This window comes from Pocillopora verrucosa, chromosome 4, assembly GCF_036669915.1.
Source record: "Pocillopora verrucosa isolate sample1 chromosome 4, ASM3666991v2, whole genome shotgun sequence".
NCBI lineage: Eukaryota > Metazoa > Cnidaria > Anthozoa > Scleractinia > Pocilloporidae > Pocillopora > Pocillopora verrucosa.
Genome location: NC_089315.1, coordinates 31,033,817 through 31,052,375, shown reverse-complemented (window position 1 = coordinate 31,052,375; position 18,559 = coordinate 31,033,817). Strand labels below are relative to the sequence as shown.

General features: G+C 37.1%; 5 protein-coding genes across 7 annotated transcripts; 2 read left to right on the top strand and 3 right to left on the bottom strand.

Annotated features, from left to right (window-relative positions):
- Positions 1 to 37: 37 nt before the first annotated feature.
- On the top strand, positions 38 to 6,092 carry LOC131790349 (ubiquitin-like protein 7). Its single transcript, XM_059107548.2, has 9 exons — positions 38 to 246; positions 670 to 783; positions 1,658 to 1,740; positions 1,843 to 1,927; positions 3,028 to 3,085; positions 3,256 to 3,409; positions 3,489 to 3,660; positions 4,011 to 4,180; positions 4,665 to 6,092. Exons 1-9 carry the CDS (start codon positions 114 to 116, stop codon positions 4,782 to 4,784), a joined length of 1,089 nt encoding a protein of 362 aa, XP_058963531.1. The 5' UTR covers positions 38 to 113; the 3' UTR covers positions 4,785 to 6,092.
- Positions 5,268 to 9,703, bottom strand: LOC131790350 (uncharacterized). The gene is made up of 11 exons (XM_059107551.2): positions 9,519 to 9,703; positions 9,063 to 9,114; positions 8,820 to 8,878; positions 8,559 to 8,638; positions 8,064 to 8,137; positions 7,827 to 7,897; positions 7,329 to 7,435; positions 6,922 to 6,986; positions 6,511 to 6,605; positions 6,376 to 6,434; positions 5,268 to 6,272 (listed from the first exon to the last, which is right to left on the bottom strand). Exons 1-11 carry the CDS (start codon positions 9,577 to 9,579, stop codon positions 6,165 to 6,167), a joined length of 831 nt encoding a protein of 276 aa, XP_058963534.1. The 5' UTR covers positions 9,580 to 9,703; the 3' UTR covers positions 5,268 to 6,164.
- A 174-nt stretch (positions 9,704 to 9,877) lies between these two features.
- LOC131790312 (ras-related protein ORAB-1) lies at positions 9,878 to 10,920 on the bottom strand. The gene has a single exon (XM_059107502.2). It carries the CDS (start codon positions 10,796 to 10,798, stop codon positions 10,160 to 10,162), a length of 639 nt encoding a protein of 212 aa, XP_058963485.2. The 5' UTR covers positions 10,799 to 10,920; the 3' UTR covers positions 9,878 to 10,159.
- Positions 10,921 to 11,116: 196 nt separating this feature from the next.
- Positions 11,117 to 12,592, bottom strand: LOC131790309 (ras-related protein ORAB-1). Its single transcript, XM_059107497.2, has one exon. The coding sequence runs from the start codon at positions 12,353 to 12,355 to the stop codon at positions 11,732 to 11,734; it is 624 nt and encodes a 207-aa protein (XP_058963480.1). The 5' UTR covers positions 12,356 to 12,592; the 3' UTR covers positions 11,117 to 11,731.
- Positions 12,593 to 12,826: 234 nt separating this feature from the next.
- Positions 12,827 to 18,498, top strand: LOC131790394 (uncharacterized). Of its 3 annotated transcripts, none has more exons than XM_059107600.2 (3): positions 12,827 to 13,067; positions 13,858 to 14,320; positions 14,787 to 18,498. In XM_059107600.2, exons 2-3 carry the CDS (start codon positions 13,903 to 13,905, stop codon positions 16,949 to 16,951), a joined length of 2,583 nt encoding a protein of 860 aa, XP_058963583.1. In that variant the 5' UTR covers positions 12,827 to 13,067; positions 13,858 to 13,902; the 3' UTR covers positions 16,952 to 18,498. The 3 variants fall into 3 exon arrangements, with proteins under 3 accessions (XP_058963583.1, XP_058963584.1, XP_066022264.1); XM_059107601.2 differs by having other exon boundaries at positions 12,827 to 13,075; XM_066166167.1 differs by having other exon boundaries at positions 12,827 to 13,298.
- Positions 18,499 to 18,559: the final 61 nt, after the last annotated feature.

Sequence of the window (18,559 nt, the reverse complement as noted above, 5' to 3'; positions counted from 1 at the left end):
CAAGTAGTCGACACTTTTGATGCCTTGCGAAAAATAGCCGTGAGGTAAATTTCAATAGGTGACGACGTCTGCAGGCAAAAAAGTCATTGACATATTTACAAGAACGCTAAGAAATGCCGTGTGTTCGAATCAAAGAAGCTTATCACAATACTAAGCATATCATTGATGACATCGAGTTAAGTTGCAAAGTTGAGGAATTGAAGGAAAAGGCAGCAGCGAAGACGAACATACCGATTGACCAGCAGAGTGAGATGATCATTGGACTTTTTTAACCCATAAAAGTGTCTATTTTTACCACTATATCCTCCCATTTCCTCCATAAAACTTCTCAATTTGATGCTTGAAAAAAAAACCAGTCTGCCATCTTTCATTTAAAAGCGGTCAATAGGAAAAGTCAAGGAACACATCATTGTGAAACAAGCGTGCAGCTGTCGTGGATGCCGGGAAACTGTAAAAATGCCAAAGAAAACACTCGATCGAAGGAAATCTTTTTATTTTGTTGAAAATATTTTAGCTCATCAAGTAGTTGGAAATATTATATCAGATCCCTTGTATTTTAAGATGGTTATCAGATATTTTAAGTATTGAGATGTAAGATTTACAAATTATATTTTATACTTTGTTGACCCATACGATAGATTCACTGAAGCTATAAATTGTCTTCTTTAGATTTTATATTTGCTGGAGAACTGCTTAAGGACGAGAAAACTCTGGACTCTTATGGAATCAAAGATGGATTTACTATTTATGTGATGATAAAGAACCCTGAACCAGAACCCATAGGTGAAAATGACGCATTTGTTTTTTAGAATATATGTGCTTGCCAAATTAAAGGCAGTTATTCAGGAAGTAAGTAATTAAGTGTTAACAACTGAGTTGAAAACATAAATTGGCCACCGTAAAGATTGAAAAGGCTGATGTTTCGAGCATTAGCCCTTTGTCGGAGGAATTGGGGACAATCACTCTAATAAAGAGCTAATACTTGAAATGTCAGCCTTTTCACTCTTTATCGTGACCAATTTACATTTTCAACTCAGTTGTCAACACTAAATTACCTGCTATACTCTCCCACTGATGCAGCACCACAGTTTCCTTAGAAACTTACCCCCTTTATTCAGTTATTCAGGAAGTCAGGTTGTATCAAGTTATGTTTGGAAAATTCAGTCATCCAAGTTAAGTTGTTTGATGATTAGACAAGCAGTAGATCAATTGCTATCTGGTTTGTTCTGTGGACAGTTTTAGGCTGGATAGTAATAAATCCAGTGGAGAGGGTTTTATCCCCTTTCAAAAAAGTGAGGCAAGATCACCTAACTAGATAAAGTACAGAGCAAGTACAATAGGACCTTTTTGCTATGCGCTTGAGCTCCTTAGCTCATCTAGTGTTAGAATAGACTTAATACTTAATTCATATTGGATGCTATGAAATATCTTGGGTCAGAAATTGTAAATTCTGAATATTTCTGAGACAAAGAATGCTACAGAGGTAGACTCTCTACTTTTAATTGTGAATGTCTCTTCTTCTTTATAGCTTGGTATATAGAGGCCACTTCCTAATTATTTTAATTTTTTTCAGTTCAATTTCTTAATATAGTATTGTTAATTAAAGCAAACACATCCATGGTTTTTGTTTAATGTCATTTAATTTTTCACCCAAAAGAACTTGATTCAGATGATGTGCCAATCACTGAAGTGATCCCTGTCTTAGAGGCAGCCATCAAGAGCCCTTCCTACAGAAATACAGTAAGTTTCAGATCTCTTGAAAATTTGCTGTTTTTCATAAAAAACTTTAGGAGTAAAAAGTATTTTTTTTCTGATTCAACTGGTTTTTTTTGTTGTTGTCAGGTTGAAAAAATTCTTACCAATCCAGACATGCTTGAACAACTGACTGTAGCCACTCCAGGATTATCATCTGATCATGTTGCTATGAGTGAGTATTTCTGATTACAATGAATTGTTATAACTGTTTATGACATAATGTCAGCTTATAAGGCAGAGGGTTCATGCTGTGATAGTATAGTTAATTACCCTTGCACAAGATACCAGCATATTTCAAAGTCACCCCCCTTGTCCTTTAATTTGCCAGGTTTTCCAAACAGTTTTCAGGTACCCATTGATAATCCTAGGTGGAGAAATATCCTCTGACAGTAGTGACTTACCAAAGAATCCAACTTAAGAACCTAGTTAGTGGTTGAATTACCCTGGACTTAGTGATCCAAGCCCACACACTACAACCACATGGCCTCAGCATCTCTCACTACTTATCAACCAAATGTAAATTCTATGTAATATTTGTGTACATCATAGGTTGTATGTAAAGAATTTGAGCTTGGTGAATATCTGATTTCATGCTCTGATGCTCCACTAGACTACCACTGAGCCACAGAGACTCTACAGTGAGCAAGGTCTATTACAAAGTTCATATGACATGTGTCCTGCATAATGCCTCTAATGTTCTGATCCTAACAGGAACTCAGGGACTCAGAATTATTTTCTTTGTCCCACACTTGTGACAAGGCAAAAAACATATTCCTCAATTTCTTTACCAAGCTCAAAACTTACCATCTCTTTTATTCTTTACAAACATGATGCTATTGACAATGCTGATCCTAGCAGTATGCAGGATGTGTGTCATGTGAACTTCGTAATAGATCTCACTTACTGTAGGGTCTCTGTGGCTCAGTGGTAGAGCATCAGAGGTCTCAGGTTCAATTCTTCAAGGGAACTCAGAATTCTTTCTTTGTCCCACACACACGACAAGACAAAAAAACACTTTTCTCAATTTCTGATCATAGGTTGTTATTCATGTACCATACATATACATCTGTTGACCTTCCTTGTGGTTAATGATCTCGTCAGAGATATTTTAAATGTTTTTCTGCCCAAATGCTAATCCTTTTTCTCTTACTGTAATTTACTTATTTGTGGTTCTTCTTTAATATTTACTTCTTTTTATTTCTGTGCTACTGAAGAATAAAGTTAAACATTTGAATCACTTTATGTGCATATGTTTTTCCATGTAATTCTTAGCTCTTCTTCAAGATCCTGAACTTCTTGAACAACTTGTACAGACAGCAAACGTTGAGACGTAAGTGAAATTAACTTTTCTCTCTAAGTTGTTCACTGTTTACAAATTTCTGTCTTCTTGTTTTACAATAACCTTTCAATAGTTTTAATAACAGCCATAAATTGAATGTGATCTTGAACTCTCTGTGCAAATTGTTACCAACTGAAGCTTTTTGTAATCATCTTTTACAGGGTAATGCGAGAACATCCAAGCCTGGTTCAGGCAGCTTCCTACATTGCTGCAGCAATTGCCAAGGAGGGAGGGGTAGGTAAACATTCCACCAGGAGTCACATGGCTGGTGACACATATGATTCTGATGATGAACTGCGAGGCATGGATCCAGGGGTGAGATATCATGTTTTGTGTCCTATCACATCTAAAATTTTTATTAGATGTTAATTTGAGTATTATCTTTCATCCATAGCTTGTTGCTCAAGCTGAACTGGTGGCAGCAAATGAAGAGAGTATCCAAGCATTAAGATCTGCTGCGGCCTCAAGAGGAGCATCATCATCTCGGCAACCAGTCACATCATCATTATTATCATCGGCTTTAGCTAATGCAGGAATTTCTCCAGGTTCTTCAACACGCAGTGAAGGTTTGTGCAGCGTCCTTTGTAAATAAAAGATGTAAGTGAGGGTATAAGTTCAAAATTATGCTGTCATGTATGTACAGTGTGCTGACACAATAATCCTTTTGAGCTCTGATTGTTGGTTACATTGAATTCTGATGGCATGCACACTATTTGTTATCAAGAAGATGTGATGTGTACAAAAACAACAACTACATTATGGAAGAGAGGATGAAGAAACTCCTTTTTTCCATGCAAACTATAATTTTTTCCACTACATAATTGCTGGCATCACTAGAAGTCAATATTTTCCATAGGATTGGCCATAAAGGCTTGACTGTATTGTATTTTAAGGGAAATGTAATTCACTTTTTTAGCTGGGCCATCCACAAGCAGAGGTGCTTCAACATCAGCTTTCTCACCAGTCATCCCATCAACAAGTAGAGGTACAAGAGCGTCAAGTTCACGACCAACCATAACAAGAGATATGGTCAGTGAAGCGGTGGCATCTGTCATGAACATTTCTCAGCAATCATCTCAGCTTCAGGTTAGAAACTCATTGATCTCACTGTTGACATTCTGGGGACTAATATCGATATTAAGTTATTTTTTTCTGTTTAACTTGATTGTTACTTGTGAATCCATTCAATTAGAAAGGAATAATCTCTATTGAATTTATCCGACACTGCTGTTGGTTCGTGAACTTTTGCATCACATCATTCTGACTTTAAACATTTCTTTGCAATAATTATATCAACTTCATTAAGTGATATTTGTCACCTTCTAACTCCCATCAAGACCTCCTTAACTTAAATGTATTCCAATTTTTGTTCACATTCCAACAAATTTACTTATATGGTTGTTCAGATCCCAGCCCTTTTGAGTCATTGAAACAATTATTATAACTTTTAATTTTAGATCATAATAATTTTAATGAGTGGAACTGATACTATTTCACACATATGTGTGAGCCACTTATTAATCTATCAGTTGATAAAGATAAGTGATAACCATTTTTGGAATATTTCCAGTCACAGTTGCAGCAACTCAGAGATATGGGAATCACAGATGATGCACTCAGTATCCAGGCTCTCACTGCTACTGGTGGTAACGTCCAAGCTGCCCTTGACTTGATATTTGAAGGATTATAAACCCACATGTCCCACTCCTGTGTCTGAGTTCCATGTCTTTTGAATTTCAGAAAAAAGAACTTAAAGCTCATTGCTCTTTACTCAAGTGGTTTTGTTCAAAATAGTTATTCTTTTGACTTTTGTGGAATGCAGTATTGGCTGAAGCCAGTGTTATAGCTGTAGTAGGTCAAGTACAGGCTATCTTTTACCAGGTTGAATGTATGATGACACTGAATACTATTTAAATTTTGTTAAAAAGATTACAGAAAGAAGCTTAGGTAAGTCACCTAAGCTGCTATGGTTGGGAAAAGTGTGAGTTGTTAGACACTTTTATTTGTGACTTTGTGAAATACGCATATTATTTGTAGGCATTAATCCTCTCAGGTTAATCATTCCCCCAAAAAACTAAAATATGAAAAACTTACAGTATTGAAGGTGAGGGAGAAAGAAAATGTTCAAAGTAAGAAAGGACAAGTAATTCAAACTGAAAAAAAAACTACAGTCTCCAAGGGTACTTTTTTATTAGAAATAACACACAACATTGCAGCAGCAAGCTGTCTTTTTTCCCAGCTGGTATCCTTAGTTTATAAGCCGATATTATATCCTTGTTATTCAATATTTCAGGATAATTAAATAACATTTTTTATTTTACTACCATTGTGAATATCCATTTAGAATGCAATTTCTTTTACTGTTTAATTATTTTTATACAATGCAAGGAAACTGTCTTTGTAACAGTTTTCTAGTGATGTATGATTTTAACTGAATGCACAAATAGATCGATGTTGTTGTTTGGATTTCAGTTCATTGGCTCTACACACTTCTAGTCTATTTGAACAGTTATTGTTAGTAGTTCCAGGCTGATATTTTACTTTGTTTTATACACCTAGACATGAAATTTTTGAGAGTATTGGAAATTTGAGAATAGCTTGTAGAATACAATCTTGATTTGAAGAAAAAAAATTCATCACTCATATTGGTGTATAACAGTACATAGTTTGAACAGAGATTTTTTTTTTCAACTGAGTTAATTATGTAAATTGGCCCCCATGAAGGATTTCTAAAGCTGATGATTGGAGTGTTAGCCCTACATTAGAAAAACGGTTTACAGTATATTATACTCTGACTACCCTTATAAACTGATAAAAACAATCCCTATCCTTTTAAAATTGATTTAAACAGGTAGAGTACAGAAAAGTCATTACATCTATTAGTTCACAAAAAATATCCTAATCCTATCTTCCTGTTTACCCACATCTATCATTAGTCTTATCTTTTACCATCCCTACATTTTTTATTGGTAGTAGTTTATTTTCAAACTGCACTAATGCTATCAGAGCTACCAATTAATTTCATTTCTAACTTGATTTTGGTCACTACCTATTGTATGAAAATTCAAGGCTAAACACAAGAACATGAAAATGTTTGCTGGGCTTCAAATTTCTTTCCTGGCTCAAGTACAAAAGGCTTGCTGACATATCCTGCTTCAACACATAGCATATTGGGATACTACAAGAGATGAAAAGGAAATAGTTTTAAAAATCATTCCAAATCATTTTCTTTGTCCCTCAAGGGCAGCAAAGTACTCAACTTGTGGTAAAGAGGAACAAACCTCATCATCTCCAAAATCAGCCATTGAAATGGCCTTTTGAGCCCAAGGATTCCACACAACTGAAAAATAAACAAAAACATGCATTAGTCTACCAAAAGAAATTAAGTCGCTTACAATTTAATTTTTTGATGTCACCTGTATCTGGAAAATTTTCCTTCCAGAGAGTTACATGACAATTTTTAGAGCCAACATTTGTTATCTTGTGTTCACTTGGAGAGTTCTGGTAAACCCTAAAAAAAAAAAAAAGAAAAGAAAAGAAAACTTTCACCCATATGGTCCAGCCTAATTGTTAGACAAGTAGCATGAGTGCCTTTAATCAAATGATGTAATAACAAATACTTTCTCAGCTCACATATGAACCTTTTCATTCTAAGTAATGTTCTATTCAGGTTATTATTAGTCATGACTAGATTTTCAAATTATGGAAATTGAAAAAAAAAAATTGATCAAGAATTGCCAATGAAATTATGCATACAATGTGTCTGAATTTCAACTTGATAATTTAGGCAAAATTACATTTATTTACATTTATTTACATTTATTTACCTATCTGTAAACCCATTGATTTTCACAGGTTCATTGCTTTCTGTGAATGTTTTTCCACCAAGAACCTACAAAGAATAATTTCAGAGTACTCAGCACTAAAACACTAAAATAAACATTCTCTCTTAGGACTTGAGAGGTTAACCCAAGTTCTGGTTGTTAATTCTCTCCTCTAGCTGCTACATATTTCCTTGTAAATTAGTTTCAAGAATTTGATGTCAGAGTAAGATAACAACTTCCACCTGATAAGTTTGAGTATTCTCATTACCTGTTTGCTGGATAGTGTGTAGATACAATAAGGAGAAGTTACATGTTAATCACTGGGAAATAGAGGGGTTCAGACATGAGGCTGTGTACATTCCCTGTTAAACTCAGGTCAAAAAAGCATTAATTAAAGTTGGAACACCCACCTTATCAACATAGTTTAAGCCCTTTAATCCAGAAACTGTAGTTTGGGTAACATCAGGAACTCGTAAATAAGTGTGTAGAAGGGTGGTAAAGGCAAAGGCTTTCTCGTCTGCAAAGATCACGAGTGCAAACTGTCTAGTTTGAATTGCATAAAAAATTCAAATGAAGATCCTAAAATATTTATTAAATAGGTCTAACAAAGATGGTTTCCTTCACTTCTGTCAGCATTAATCAAAATTAATTAGTTAAACCAATGGTCAAAGTTCCTTCAATGTAACTTAACATATTTTCCAAGGTTTCCAACATCATTGTCACCTTCAGAAATATTTTTAAAATTTGACTGACCTGATTTTGACAACAGTGTTTTTAATCCAGGACAAAATAAATGCTTAGAAAAATAACAGGCGGTAGCTATTAATCTAGACAACTAAGTAAAAATATGTTACTAATGTTGTATTTGTATCCTTGGTTTTTTTTTTATCTAGAACATTTTATTTTACCTTTGTTTTCAACTGTGATGGTGGTTTTTAAATGCTGCTTTCCCACAGTCACTTCATACAGAACCCTAAACCTTCAAGAGTAATAATTGTGGAATTTTAAGAGAAATGTCTCACAGGGAAAAAAAATTTTAAAAGTTACCAGATTCCAAAATAAATATTTGCACCTGCCATAAAAAAACAACAACAACAACAAACCCAAGCACCTTACTGGGTCCATGATAAGAGTGGGACACTTACTTATAATCCCACATTTGTCTTGTACTTTCACTGTCCTCTAGAGAAAACACTGCTCTTGTTTCACCATTCTCTTCCTTGAAAAAATGAGCACCTAATGAATTTAAATCCTTTGAGATACCACAGACCTATCCTGATACCTATGGAAATAACCTCCATCTCCTTTGATTAAAACTGATGTACAATTTGTTAGCCATCCAGTCTTCCAAATATCTCCCCTACATCTGTGCTTAACATAGAAAGTGAATTAACCCTTTTGACCCCTAAGAGTAAGTCTAGCATCTAACTTTTCTTTCCAAAATCACCCCTGAATCCAACATTAAAGTCAAAGTAATAAAGGAAATGATCACCAACTAAAGAGGCTCTTGATTGTTAAACAAATTCTCCCTGTCAGCACCTTAGGAAATGACGAGCGAATGGTATGGAGAATATACATACTGAAGTTCTAGTGTAGAGGGTTAGCTTAAATTGCAAGGCCCATTTGATTTTTTTCCAAACCTTTGGATGTTGGCTGATGTGCCATTGGCTAGTTCTGGCAAATCCATGCTGAGGCCCAAGACTCCATGGTCCAAAGTTTGCTGTTGAACAGAAACCATTCTAGGATTCGTTCCTCAAGACATATTGCAACAGCATAAATTATATCGCAATCTTGATCCTGGCTCTTTCAAAGCATTATATCCTTCACGTAAAATCTGACTGGATTAGCTTCCAATATATAGCAGCTGATTCCTGTCCTCACAATATACGATTATTACTTACGAAACACTACTGGAATTCCGCCTCTGATCGCCTTCTTCTTGTCAAAAACCGCCTTTTCACTGTTAAAAAATAAATTATGAAAGATCGATTATAAAACATGTCGCAATGAGTGGCTTCTAAAGGAAAGTTTTTATTTTCTTTCAGTCAAACGTTGGTAATATTTTAAAAAAGAGCTAATCAAGTTTTTTTCCAGTCTGCTGGTATCGCTAGATGGAAAGGTTTGAAAGAATTTGAATTATTTACCTTACAAACAGCATTTCCCGTCCTTTGCACTTCCATGACGTCACAGTTGCACCTGTAGAAATCATACCAACCCAATCATTATTATTTTAGCTACAAGTCGCAGATTGACATAAGAAATGCTCTTGATATTAACCTATTAACATAAGTTACTAGGACAGAAAACTTAACGTAGAGAAGAAAGAAAAAACTCTCTCGAAAACAGTTAATTCAACGTAAAACCGGAGTTAAATTAAGTGGGAAGCTTTCCACTCAAGTCTGGAATACGCTGATTTGATTGTCAGGGTATAGTCCATTTTTTTTTTCATCCGGAATTTGGGAGACGCGGAATTCTCTTTCCCCTCGCAGCTAGTTCTCTCTCCGACGAATATTTCACTGGAGCAACAAACGACAGATGGTGCCTAAGGAGTTCTTTCACGTGATGAACAGCACACAAAATTTTCATAATTATCCACTTGCCGTGAAGTTGAATAGTTGCATGATCTCCATCAGGACTTTGCAGCTCTACAATATCGCTCATTATTCGAAGAAACGATTCGGATGTCTTGCAATCTCAAAGGTAAAAAGAGTGTAATCCAGACGTCTACTTCCGAAAGCCTTCACGTCAATATTGGCCCTGTTCCCTCACGTGGAGTGTACTATTTGTGCATGTTACATAGCCAAACTTAACTCCGCTGAGCCATGTTTTGGTTCTTAAAGGCTCAACACAACCCGCAGATGTCACGCAAATCGTGACGCAGATCAAGGGGAATACGCTGAGTCAATATAGAGCTCGGCGAAGATCAAGATAATTTGAACTAAAATTTTTGCCGCGGTGGTTTTTAATTATTTACTTATTTGTTCGTTTATTTATTTATCTGTATATTTATTAATATATTCACTTTTTTTACCGAATCATTTATCTCATTTTTGTATACAGTGTATGTAGTATACTGTGTTCAGCTCTCCTCTTTGAGGGCTTTACTTGGCTGTCAAGAAACACTTAGCATCATGTGCGAGAGTCGAAAACATCTGCTCATCGATCATCATTGACCGGCATCTCACAATATTTAAGACAATACAGTAATTCCTATTCGACCACTGATCTACTATGTAAAAAATTAGGAAAAACTACAGCATTTCTGCCGACTAGTTGATTCAGCAGGTAACTGATTGTCGTTCAAACCTAAACTTTTGGCCGAATTGTTGGGAGAAGTGGCCATTAAAGGTAAACCACTCGCCAACTTTTCGTTAAGTTCTTCCACCATTGTGTTAAAAACAATGTCGACGTTAGTGTCATTTTTCGCGCTTGTTTCAACGAACGAAACCCCAATGTCATCAGCGAAATTTTTTGCCACTTCATAATCAACTTGTCTTTTACCTTCCAGATCGCATTTATTTCCAACAAGAAGTCTGCTTACTCTGGCTCCTGCGTTTCGTTCGACTTCTTTTAGCCATTGATCGATGTGCAAAAAACTTTCCATCCAATTGACGTCGTAGACCAAGATGATTCCATGCGCGTTCCGGTAATAAGTCGCCGAAATCGAACGAAAACGTTCTTGTCCTGCGGTATCCCATATCTGTAATCTGACAATTTTTCCATGCACATTCATGGTGCGTATTTTGAAGTCTACTCCTATGGTGCTTATAAAACTCTCTGTGAACTTGTCGTCTATGAAGCGCATCAGTAGACACGATTTTCCAACACCAGAGTCGCCTATCACAAGGATTTTGAACAAGTAATCGTAATCAGAATTCATTACGAAGAGATATCTATCTTGTCTCTGAACGCAGTCGTTAGGGTTTGTCGTTCATCTGAACCAGAAATAACTGAAAACTGAATAGCCCTTAACACTGGCTTCTTGCCGATTTATATGCCGGCTGTCAGTGAATATATTTTGCGGTCCAGTGCCACAATATAATATGCACACATGCAAATTTATATAGCCCAGAGGCCCTTAAAAAGAAGATCATTTGAACCTTATATCCTCCAACTGATTAACTCCTGTGCACCTCCTAAGAGAGATGGAGAGCCTTAACCCTTGGAAAAATCCTCCTGACATTGCATATTTTGCTTTTTTATTTGCCTACCAAAACGGCCAACTATCATGCAAGGTAAAGCGTCAGTACTTTCATGTCGATGTAAATTCTAGATTTTCCGATATAGTTGTTGCTTGAGATTCGTTCTAATTGGGAATAAAAGACCTCCTCCAATTCCCAATATTAAAGCTGCAAAATATTAACTTGGTCAGTCTGAATCCCTACTTTTCATCTTTTGTTATTTTTAATAATAATAACAATGATAAAAACACATATACGCACTTGGAATTTACCCAAAATGTTGAAATCAAACTGTATCTGTCCAAAAATTAAAAATTTTTCCCTTTTTGCATATAACATTTGAAAGCCATATTCCTTCCACAATTATGTATTGAATAGTACTTTGTCTTTCTCAAGAATTTTGATTTTCCAATGGAAGCTTTCGAAAGTGTTTCTTTACCCATTTTACAATGTCCCTTACTTCGAATACAACACTACACTTTCCTAGTGGTTGCGCATGCAGGTTACAGTTTCACCATACTCCTTGAAGACAAATATTTTTAATCGTAATCTCTCTTGAAGTGATTGTCTTGTTTATGAGCAAATATCGAGCCTTTTTATTATTCGTAACAATCGCAAGTACTACCACTCAATCATGAAAAACTGCAACATTTCGGCCAGTTACTTGTATTAACCGGAGTACTGTCTTTCAAGCTTAAATTTTCACCTCCACCATCGGGAGAAGTCAGGGGTGACCCAAGCTTCTCTCTTAGTTCTTCCGCCATTGTATAAAACACGTTGTCAACATTGGTTCTGTCCTTTGCGCTTGTTTCAATGAACGAAATCTGAAGTCTTTGCGCGAAACTTTTGGCCACCTCGTACTCAACTTGGCGTTTACCCAACAAATCGCATTTATTTCCCACAAGAAGTTTGTTCACTCCGCCGCAAGCATATCTTTCTATTTCTTCCAGCCACTGATCGATGTGTAAATAAGTTTCCTTTTCATTCACATCATATACCATGATGATCCCGTGTGCGCTTCGATAATAAGCTGTCGTTAGCGTGCGAAAGCGCTCTTGTCCAGCAGTGTCCCAAATTTGTAACTTAACGATTTTTCCCTCAACATTTATGGTCCTTATTTTGAAGTCCACTCCTATTGTGCTTATAAAACTGTCCGTAAACGTGTCGTCTGCGAAGCGGATCAGGAGACATGATTTTCCAACGCCGGAGTCCCCTATCAGGAGAAGTTTAAACAAATAATCGTAATCCGCATTCATCAGGAAAATATATAAGTACGCTTGACTCTGCTCGTTAAAGCAATATTTTTTCAATGGTTTAGTTGTAACTGCCTTATCTGTGGCAAATCATGAGCTAATTTCCATATCCATGAAAATAAAATTTCATTTGTCATGTTGGCTTTGTTGAAATTTTTAAGGGTACCTGCTGTTGCGCAAGGTGACGTCAGAAGAAAAGAGAGGCCACGTTGCTAGTATAATTATACGGGACTATGGGAAGATAATTGTAACTCTCATTTACGTAAGTTCTTTTGCTTGATTTGTGAGTGCAGGAGACACACAAGCTGAGCACATGCAATATTAAACGCATACGAACAACAACAACAAAAAAACAGATGTAAAGTCAAAGGAAAAATTAGTACTCTGTCATGACACCGCGGCTGTATTCACCGATTGATTGATTTTTTTAATTGATTTACCTGTTTATTTTTTTACTCATATAGGAACTCAGTCTGAATTAAAAATAAAAGAGGCAAATCAAATTTTGCAAATCCTACTAGAGGTGGTGAGAAAGTGACCTGTTGTGTTGCGTGACAAAGGCACCCTTGACATCTGTTCGAGCTTTCCTCGATGTCTCCTGGGAACTACAAACTGTTTTGACCGCCATTTTACATATTATCCAGAAGCATAGATATATCTTGTCGATCCTTTCGAATGGTTCGCAAATGGCTATTGTAGTCTCGAGAAGTATTTGGTGCGTAAGTATGTCTTGAGTATTAGCTGTTGCGTATTACTTAGAAAAAATCTTTGTATTGCTGAGTTTATTATGTTGAGTAGTTCGACAGAAGCGAGTGACCAAATCTCTAAACAGGCGATCGAATCCTTGTTATCGCAAAGATATGCTTAAAAACCCTACAGCATTTTTTAATTTCGAAGGACCAGCACCAGATGTATTTTTTTTCTCGAAGTTTGGGACAAATGAAAGGTGCACACGTAATTTCATTTTATATACGATAGCTACTCGATCTTATTTCCCTACAATGTATAAGTATTGTTTATTAGTAAAATCTACTTTCAAATGCTTGGAAATCTTTTAAAAGCATCCCCATGAAAACCCTATTACACTATTCTCATAGTAATAAATTGGATGATAAGAATACTTATAAGATTTTTCGCATATTTACAACAACAGTTTCGAAGCTTATTTCTCTTAGTAAATGAATGATGACAGTTTATTTTTACCTTTAATATTAATGGTGAATACTGTTATTGTTATACAGCTGTTATCACTGGTATGATTTCAGACCGAATTAGACTCCACTTAGTCCATTACCATCACAGATGATTAGAAATCAATCTAAGTGATATTATTGTTATCATCATGATAATTTTTGTAATTATTTTCTTTACCTTTACTATCATTATTATTATTTTTACTATCATCATTTTTTAAAATTATTACCATTAACATTATTATTGCTATAATTAGTACTATTATTATTCAAATTGGTTTTTGTTTCATTTACTGTCTTTACACTCAACAGTTAAAAAGCCTGTTAGGTCTTGGGTAGACAGACTGTCCAGCAATAATGAACAGCAGAAGGGAAAAAGCTGATAAAGGCGTGTCTGTGGATACCTTCATAAAACAGAACACATTGCGCTCAAGTCTGAACCGAGAGATACGTGACTTCAAGGTTGTGTTGGATGAAATTGATGTTGGAAAGTGTATTCCATTGCCAGGGAATGTTGGATTTTCAATACAGTATTTGCCATCTGCTGCAAAACACCTTGGCAAGAAGAGAGTGGGTCATGATGTGTCAGGAGACTCCACACAGAGGAAATCTAGACGAATTTTGATTACAAGCAGGTGTTGTTCTAGTACCTGTCTTGGGTGCACAAGTGGAGAGAGATGCGATAAAGTCAAGCGACGTGATCCAAGGGTAAAGAACGCGGCAAGAATGAGTGTTAGCGCTGGAAGAAAGAAGAATCTTGCAAGATCCCGTCCTGGTCAGTAGAGAAAAGGATATTTTTTAAAATGGACTGTACTATTTTCCAATTGGTTAACTCAATTGTTTGACCCAGGATTTAAGGGCACTGTGGTTCTTCTCTCTTATTCTATTTACGAACATGACGCTATCGACATATGCTGATTCAAGCAGTATGCAGGACTCGTGTCATATGAACTTCGTTATAGGCTTCGCTCACATTAGAGTCTCTGTTGCTCGGTAGTAGAGCATAGGTGCGCGGAATGCGAACCTCTGATGTTGGATTCCTCACGGGGACTCTGAATTTTTTCTTTGTCCCACGCTCGTGACAAGACGAAAAACATCTTTCTCTATTTCTTTACCGACCTCAAAAGTTACCATCTCTCTTATACTATTTACTATGGTTCTTCTTCCCATTCAATGATATCTTTTGTTGATTTAGAATTATTTTTCTTACTTTACATTTCTATTCTCTCTTTTCTCTCTAGGTTCTATGCCTGTTGCATTGAATAAAGGTAAAGTGTCTTCGAACATGCCTGCAGACAAAGTTACTTGTTTCCTGGGAGAGGGAGAATTGCAGCAGCCAATGCACATGGCAACACCGACTTCTCAAGTGGCCACTCCTTGCCTTACGCTCTCATCAAGGTTGGTAACTGGCAGTGGTGAAAATTCCAGCCATTCAGATAGTAATCAGCGTTACGCAGTTCCTCCTGAAATGCCAAGCCGTCCGTTGAAACAACAAAGATCCTCTCATGGCTTGTTATTACCTGGGGTAATACCTCAACAAGCGAGTAAAAATAACTGTAACCGGACATTTTCAGCTACGGCCAATGAAGAATCGTCTTTTTCTTGTGTTTCTTCTGAGGCATCCAATTACAGAAAGACGTCAGCATCAGATAGTGTGCCTCATAAGGTTCATGATGTAGTTACTCAAATAAACACTGTAAAAGAGATGAGTTCGTTGTCTTTCAGTAGTCCTAACATGCACCATTCGGCAACTCTGCGACCATTTCCTAGTGCTGCATCTCCAAACGTGAGGACAGTGAAAGTAGAAGACGCCAACGCACAACAGTATTATTCGCCATCCTCAATAACCACGGCTCATTCAGGAAATTCTTTTGTCGCGCCATCGAGCAGCCCAAACATGCATCCTTCGAGCAATCTGCGACCATTTCCTAGTGACGCGTCTTCAAACGTGAGGCCTGTCAAATTAGAAGACGCCAACGCACAACATTACCGTTTGCCTTCCTCAATAGCCACGGTGCAAACAGGAAATCCCATTGTCGCGCCTTTAAGCAACCCAGATAGTCTGCAACCCTTTGTTAGAGCACCCTCTCCAAACGTGAGGCCAGTAAAAGTGGAAGACGTCAAAAAACAACAATGCCGTTTGTCATCCTCAGTAACCACGTTACGTACAAGGGATTCCGTCTGCATGCCTTTGAGCAGCCCCAAACTGTTTCCTCCGGTCGATCTGCGAACATCTCCAGATATGACGTCTTCAAACGTTAGGCGAGCAGTAACCACGGCACAAACAATGTACCCTATTGTCATGCCTTTTAGCAGCCCAAGCATGCATCCTTCGGGTAATCTGCGACCATCCCTTAGTGTGGTGTATTCAAATGTCAGGCCTGCAATAACCACGGCACATACAGGGAATTCCATCGTCGTGCCGTTGAGCAGCCCAAACATGCATCCTTCAGGTAATCTTCCACCATCCCACAGTATGGCGTCTTCAAACGTCAGGCCAGTAGAAGTTGTCAACGCACAGCAAAGCCGTTTGCCACAATCAGGAAATTCTGTTACTGTGAATACGGTGCCGCCTCAAACACCCCCAGCAAGTCTCCAGCGGTTTTATCCTCTAGTAGCAATCCCTTTCATTTCACCGTCAGGCTGGCAGCAACCTAGCATTCAGTGTGTTTCTGTGGCGCCACAACCAACTCCTGTGTATCCCTTGGTGCAACGTCTTCATTTTGCCACTGTGAGAGGGTCCTCTATGAGCAACAGCGTTGATATTCCTGAGCCATCTGCTCAGTCAGTCAGCAGCAGTCTGAATCAGAACAGGGCCGCCCCCGTCAACACGGACGCTGCTCCTTTAAGGAATAGTCATAAGGAAATATTACCAAAACCCTGGACTCAATTTCCTCAAGGTGGAAGTTCAAGCGAAAGAAAGAAACAACTAGACCAGGCATGTGATCAGCTCACTCGTTTCTTGGATGTAGTGACAAGACTGAGCAAAATTCGTGGTGATTTTGGTTTTCTTGTTCAATACTATCGTAGGACATGTGAACTAGATCCCTCCAGTGCGATAATCATCGATAGCGTAGAGGCACTCATACATTTCCTTAACATCGCGGAGTGTAAGTTGAAGGAAGAATCCCACGCGCTGCAAAATTCTTGTCAGTCGTTGCAATCGCTCATTAAGAATTACCAGAAGAATATTCGTACTGACGGAAATAAATATCAAAAACTCTTGGACACCAGACTCTGCACAGAGAAAAATATTGACTCAATTAATGAAGACAAAGCGGCAGAGATAAAACGAGATTGTGATGAGATGAAAACAGAATTGAGTGAGCTTCGAGTGAAGATGGCAGAGCTCCGAAAAGAAAAGGATGAACTGTATGAAAAATGGTTAAAACTGGCTGATGTATAGAGACAAGAAGGCTTTTTTATGCATCAGCTCAGCTCAGTTCAAACAATGGGAAGTGGACTGATTCATTGTAACGTAAAATTGACTAGGAAACCTACCTATTCTCGCGGGCTATGCAATTCACGTTTATATAGCGTAACTTTCAAAAACGTTTTTCAATCGTAACAGTAGTTAGTAGATCAAGCAGCTGTAGATAACTTTTTCAATTGATGGGCGCAAATTAGTAAACGGGCAAAAATAACTCCATCAAGATACGAATATCTAAGACTATATAGATGGTTTCAATGGAGTGATGGCTTTTACGGCTAACGGTTAAAATTTTGGCCAATTTTGGGCTAACGGTTGATATCTTCCCATTGTTGTCTCCATAAATTGTTTTACGGTTGTTTTCTTTTTACGACTAACATCAGTATCCGTATTCTCCTTACTACTCCCTAGACATTTCCAAGGGTTCTGTCAAGGAGAATTTGTTCTACTATCAAGAGCTTCTTTAGTTGGTGATCATTTCCTTTATTCTCATGACCTTAATGTTTGATTCAAGGGTGATTTTGTAAGGAGAATCAAGATGTTAGTCACTCTTAGGGGTTATAGTGTTAAATTTGTCAATTGCTTACACCTGACGGCTAATTTTTGGCTGTTTTCCGGCTCACGGTTAACCCTATTGAGACCCTCTGTAAACGTGTTTTTTTTCTTTCTTTGTGAGAATATTTCTATCATCGAGATTGCTTGAACGATACTTAGAATTTTTTAATTGTCTGCGATACACTTTGGTTGCCCTGTATCGCCGGCAGGTTAACAGCTGCGTTTTAATTTATGGAGCATTTTTGTACCACAAAGAATGGGATCGATATCAACTGTTCCTTGAATCCTATAACAGCTTGGTCAATTCTCGATCCTGAGCTCAGTTGGAGCATCAAGTACAAGTCTTACTTTACCATTTCCCCCTCATTTTTTGAAAAACCGTACAAACCTTGATCGTCGAAAATTTGGTGTAATCACCAGTAAGAAAACATCTTGATTAGTTGTTTCTTTCCCCATCTGCCATGAATATACAGCAATAATGATAAATCCGAAAAAATTCCTCTTGAATTTGTAACAAGGTACGCACAATCTTGCCAATAAATTGAAATCCAAAAGCTAATTATTTCTTTGATATAGTGCAAAGAATCAGCAAGGTAATTTGTCCACCCTCCCCACTTTTTTTTTTTATTTAAACAATACGGTTCACAAAGTAATTAATTTCAGTCTGCAGATCTGCAGATTGAAGTTAAAAATTTCCTAGTTCGCTGAAGGAAAATATCGGGCTGCAAATCAGGAAGAAAACGTTGAGATGATCCTTCAGTGTAAACTGAGCCACCGCACTCGCAGACTGTCTCAAGGTTGTCAATTCTTATCAATTCTTTTTTTTCCTAGGCAGGACATTTTAACCCACAGCCAGCCTTTCGGAAGTATGTAACTAAATCTATGCTCTATTGTAGTATTACAGTTTTAAAGTTTTACTTTTAAAGTAGAGGGATTCCATTAAAAGGATTAAGAAATGATAGATTGAATTATTCAGGACGAAGATGATAATTTAAGAAAGAAATCTAATAAAAACGTCAGCTAAATTGA

Excerpts from the sequence above, each read along its gene's own strand:
- LOC131790309 (XM_059107497.2), bottom strand. The coding sequence starts at position 12,355 with ATGAATGCGGATTACGATTATTTGTTTAAACTTCTCCTGATAGGGGAC.
- LOC131790349 (XM_059107548.2), top strand. The coding sequence starts at position 114 with ATGCCGTGTGTTCGAATCAAAGAAGCTTATCACAATACTAAGCATATC. Across the intron at positions 784-1,657 it reads CCCTGAACCAGAACCCATAG|AACTTGATTCAGATGATGTG; the intron begins GTGAAAATGACG and ends TTCACCCAAAAG. Across the intron at positions 3,086-3,255 it reads CAGACAGCAAACGTTGAGAC|GGTAATGCGAGAACATCCAA; the intron begins GTAAGTGAAATT and ends CATCTTTTACAG.
- LOC131790350 (XM_059107551.2), bottom strand. The coding sequence starts at position 9,579 with ATGAGCGATATTGTAGAGCTGCAAAGTCCTGATGGAGATCATGCAACT. Across the intron at positions 6,987-7,328 it reads GCTTAAACTATGTTGATAAG|GTTCTTGGTGGAAAAACATT; the intron begins GTGGGTGTTCCA and ends TATTCTTTGTAG. Across the intron at positions 6,273-6,375 it reads CTGATTTTGGAGATGATGAG|TATCCCAATATGCTATGTGT; the intron begins GTTTGTTCCTCT and ends CATCTCTTGTAG.
- LOC131790312 (XM_059107502.2), bottom strand. The coding sequence starts at position 10,798 with ATGAATTCTGATTACGATTACTTGTTCAAAATCCTTGTGATAGGCGAC.
- LOC131790394 (XM_059107600.2), top strand. The coding sequence starts at position 13,903 with ATGAACAGCAGAAGGGAAAAAGCTGATAAAGGCGTGTCTGTGGATACC. Across the intron at positions 14,321-14,786 it reads TCTTGCAAGATCCCGTCCTG|GTTCTATGCCTGTTGCATTG; the intron begins GTCAGTAGAGAA and ends TTTTCTCTCTAG.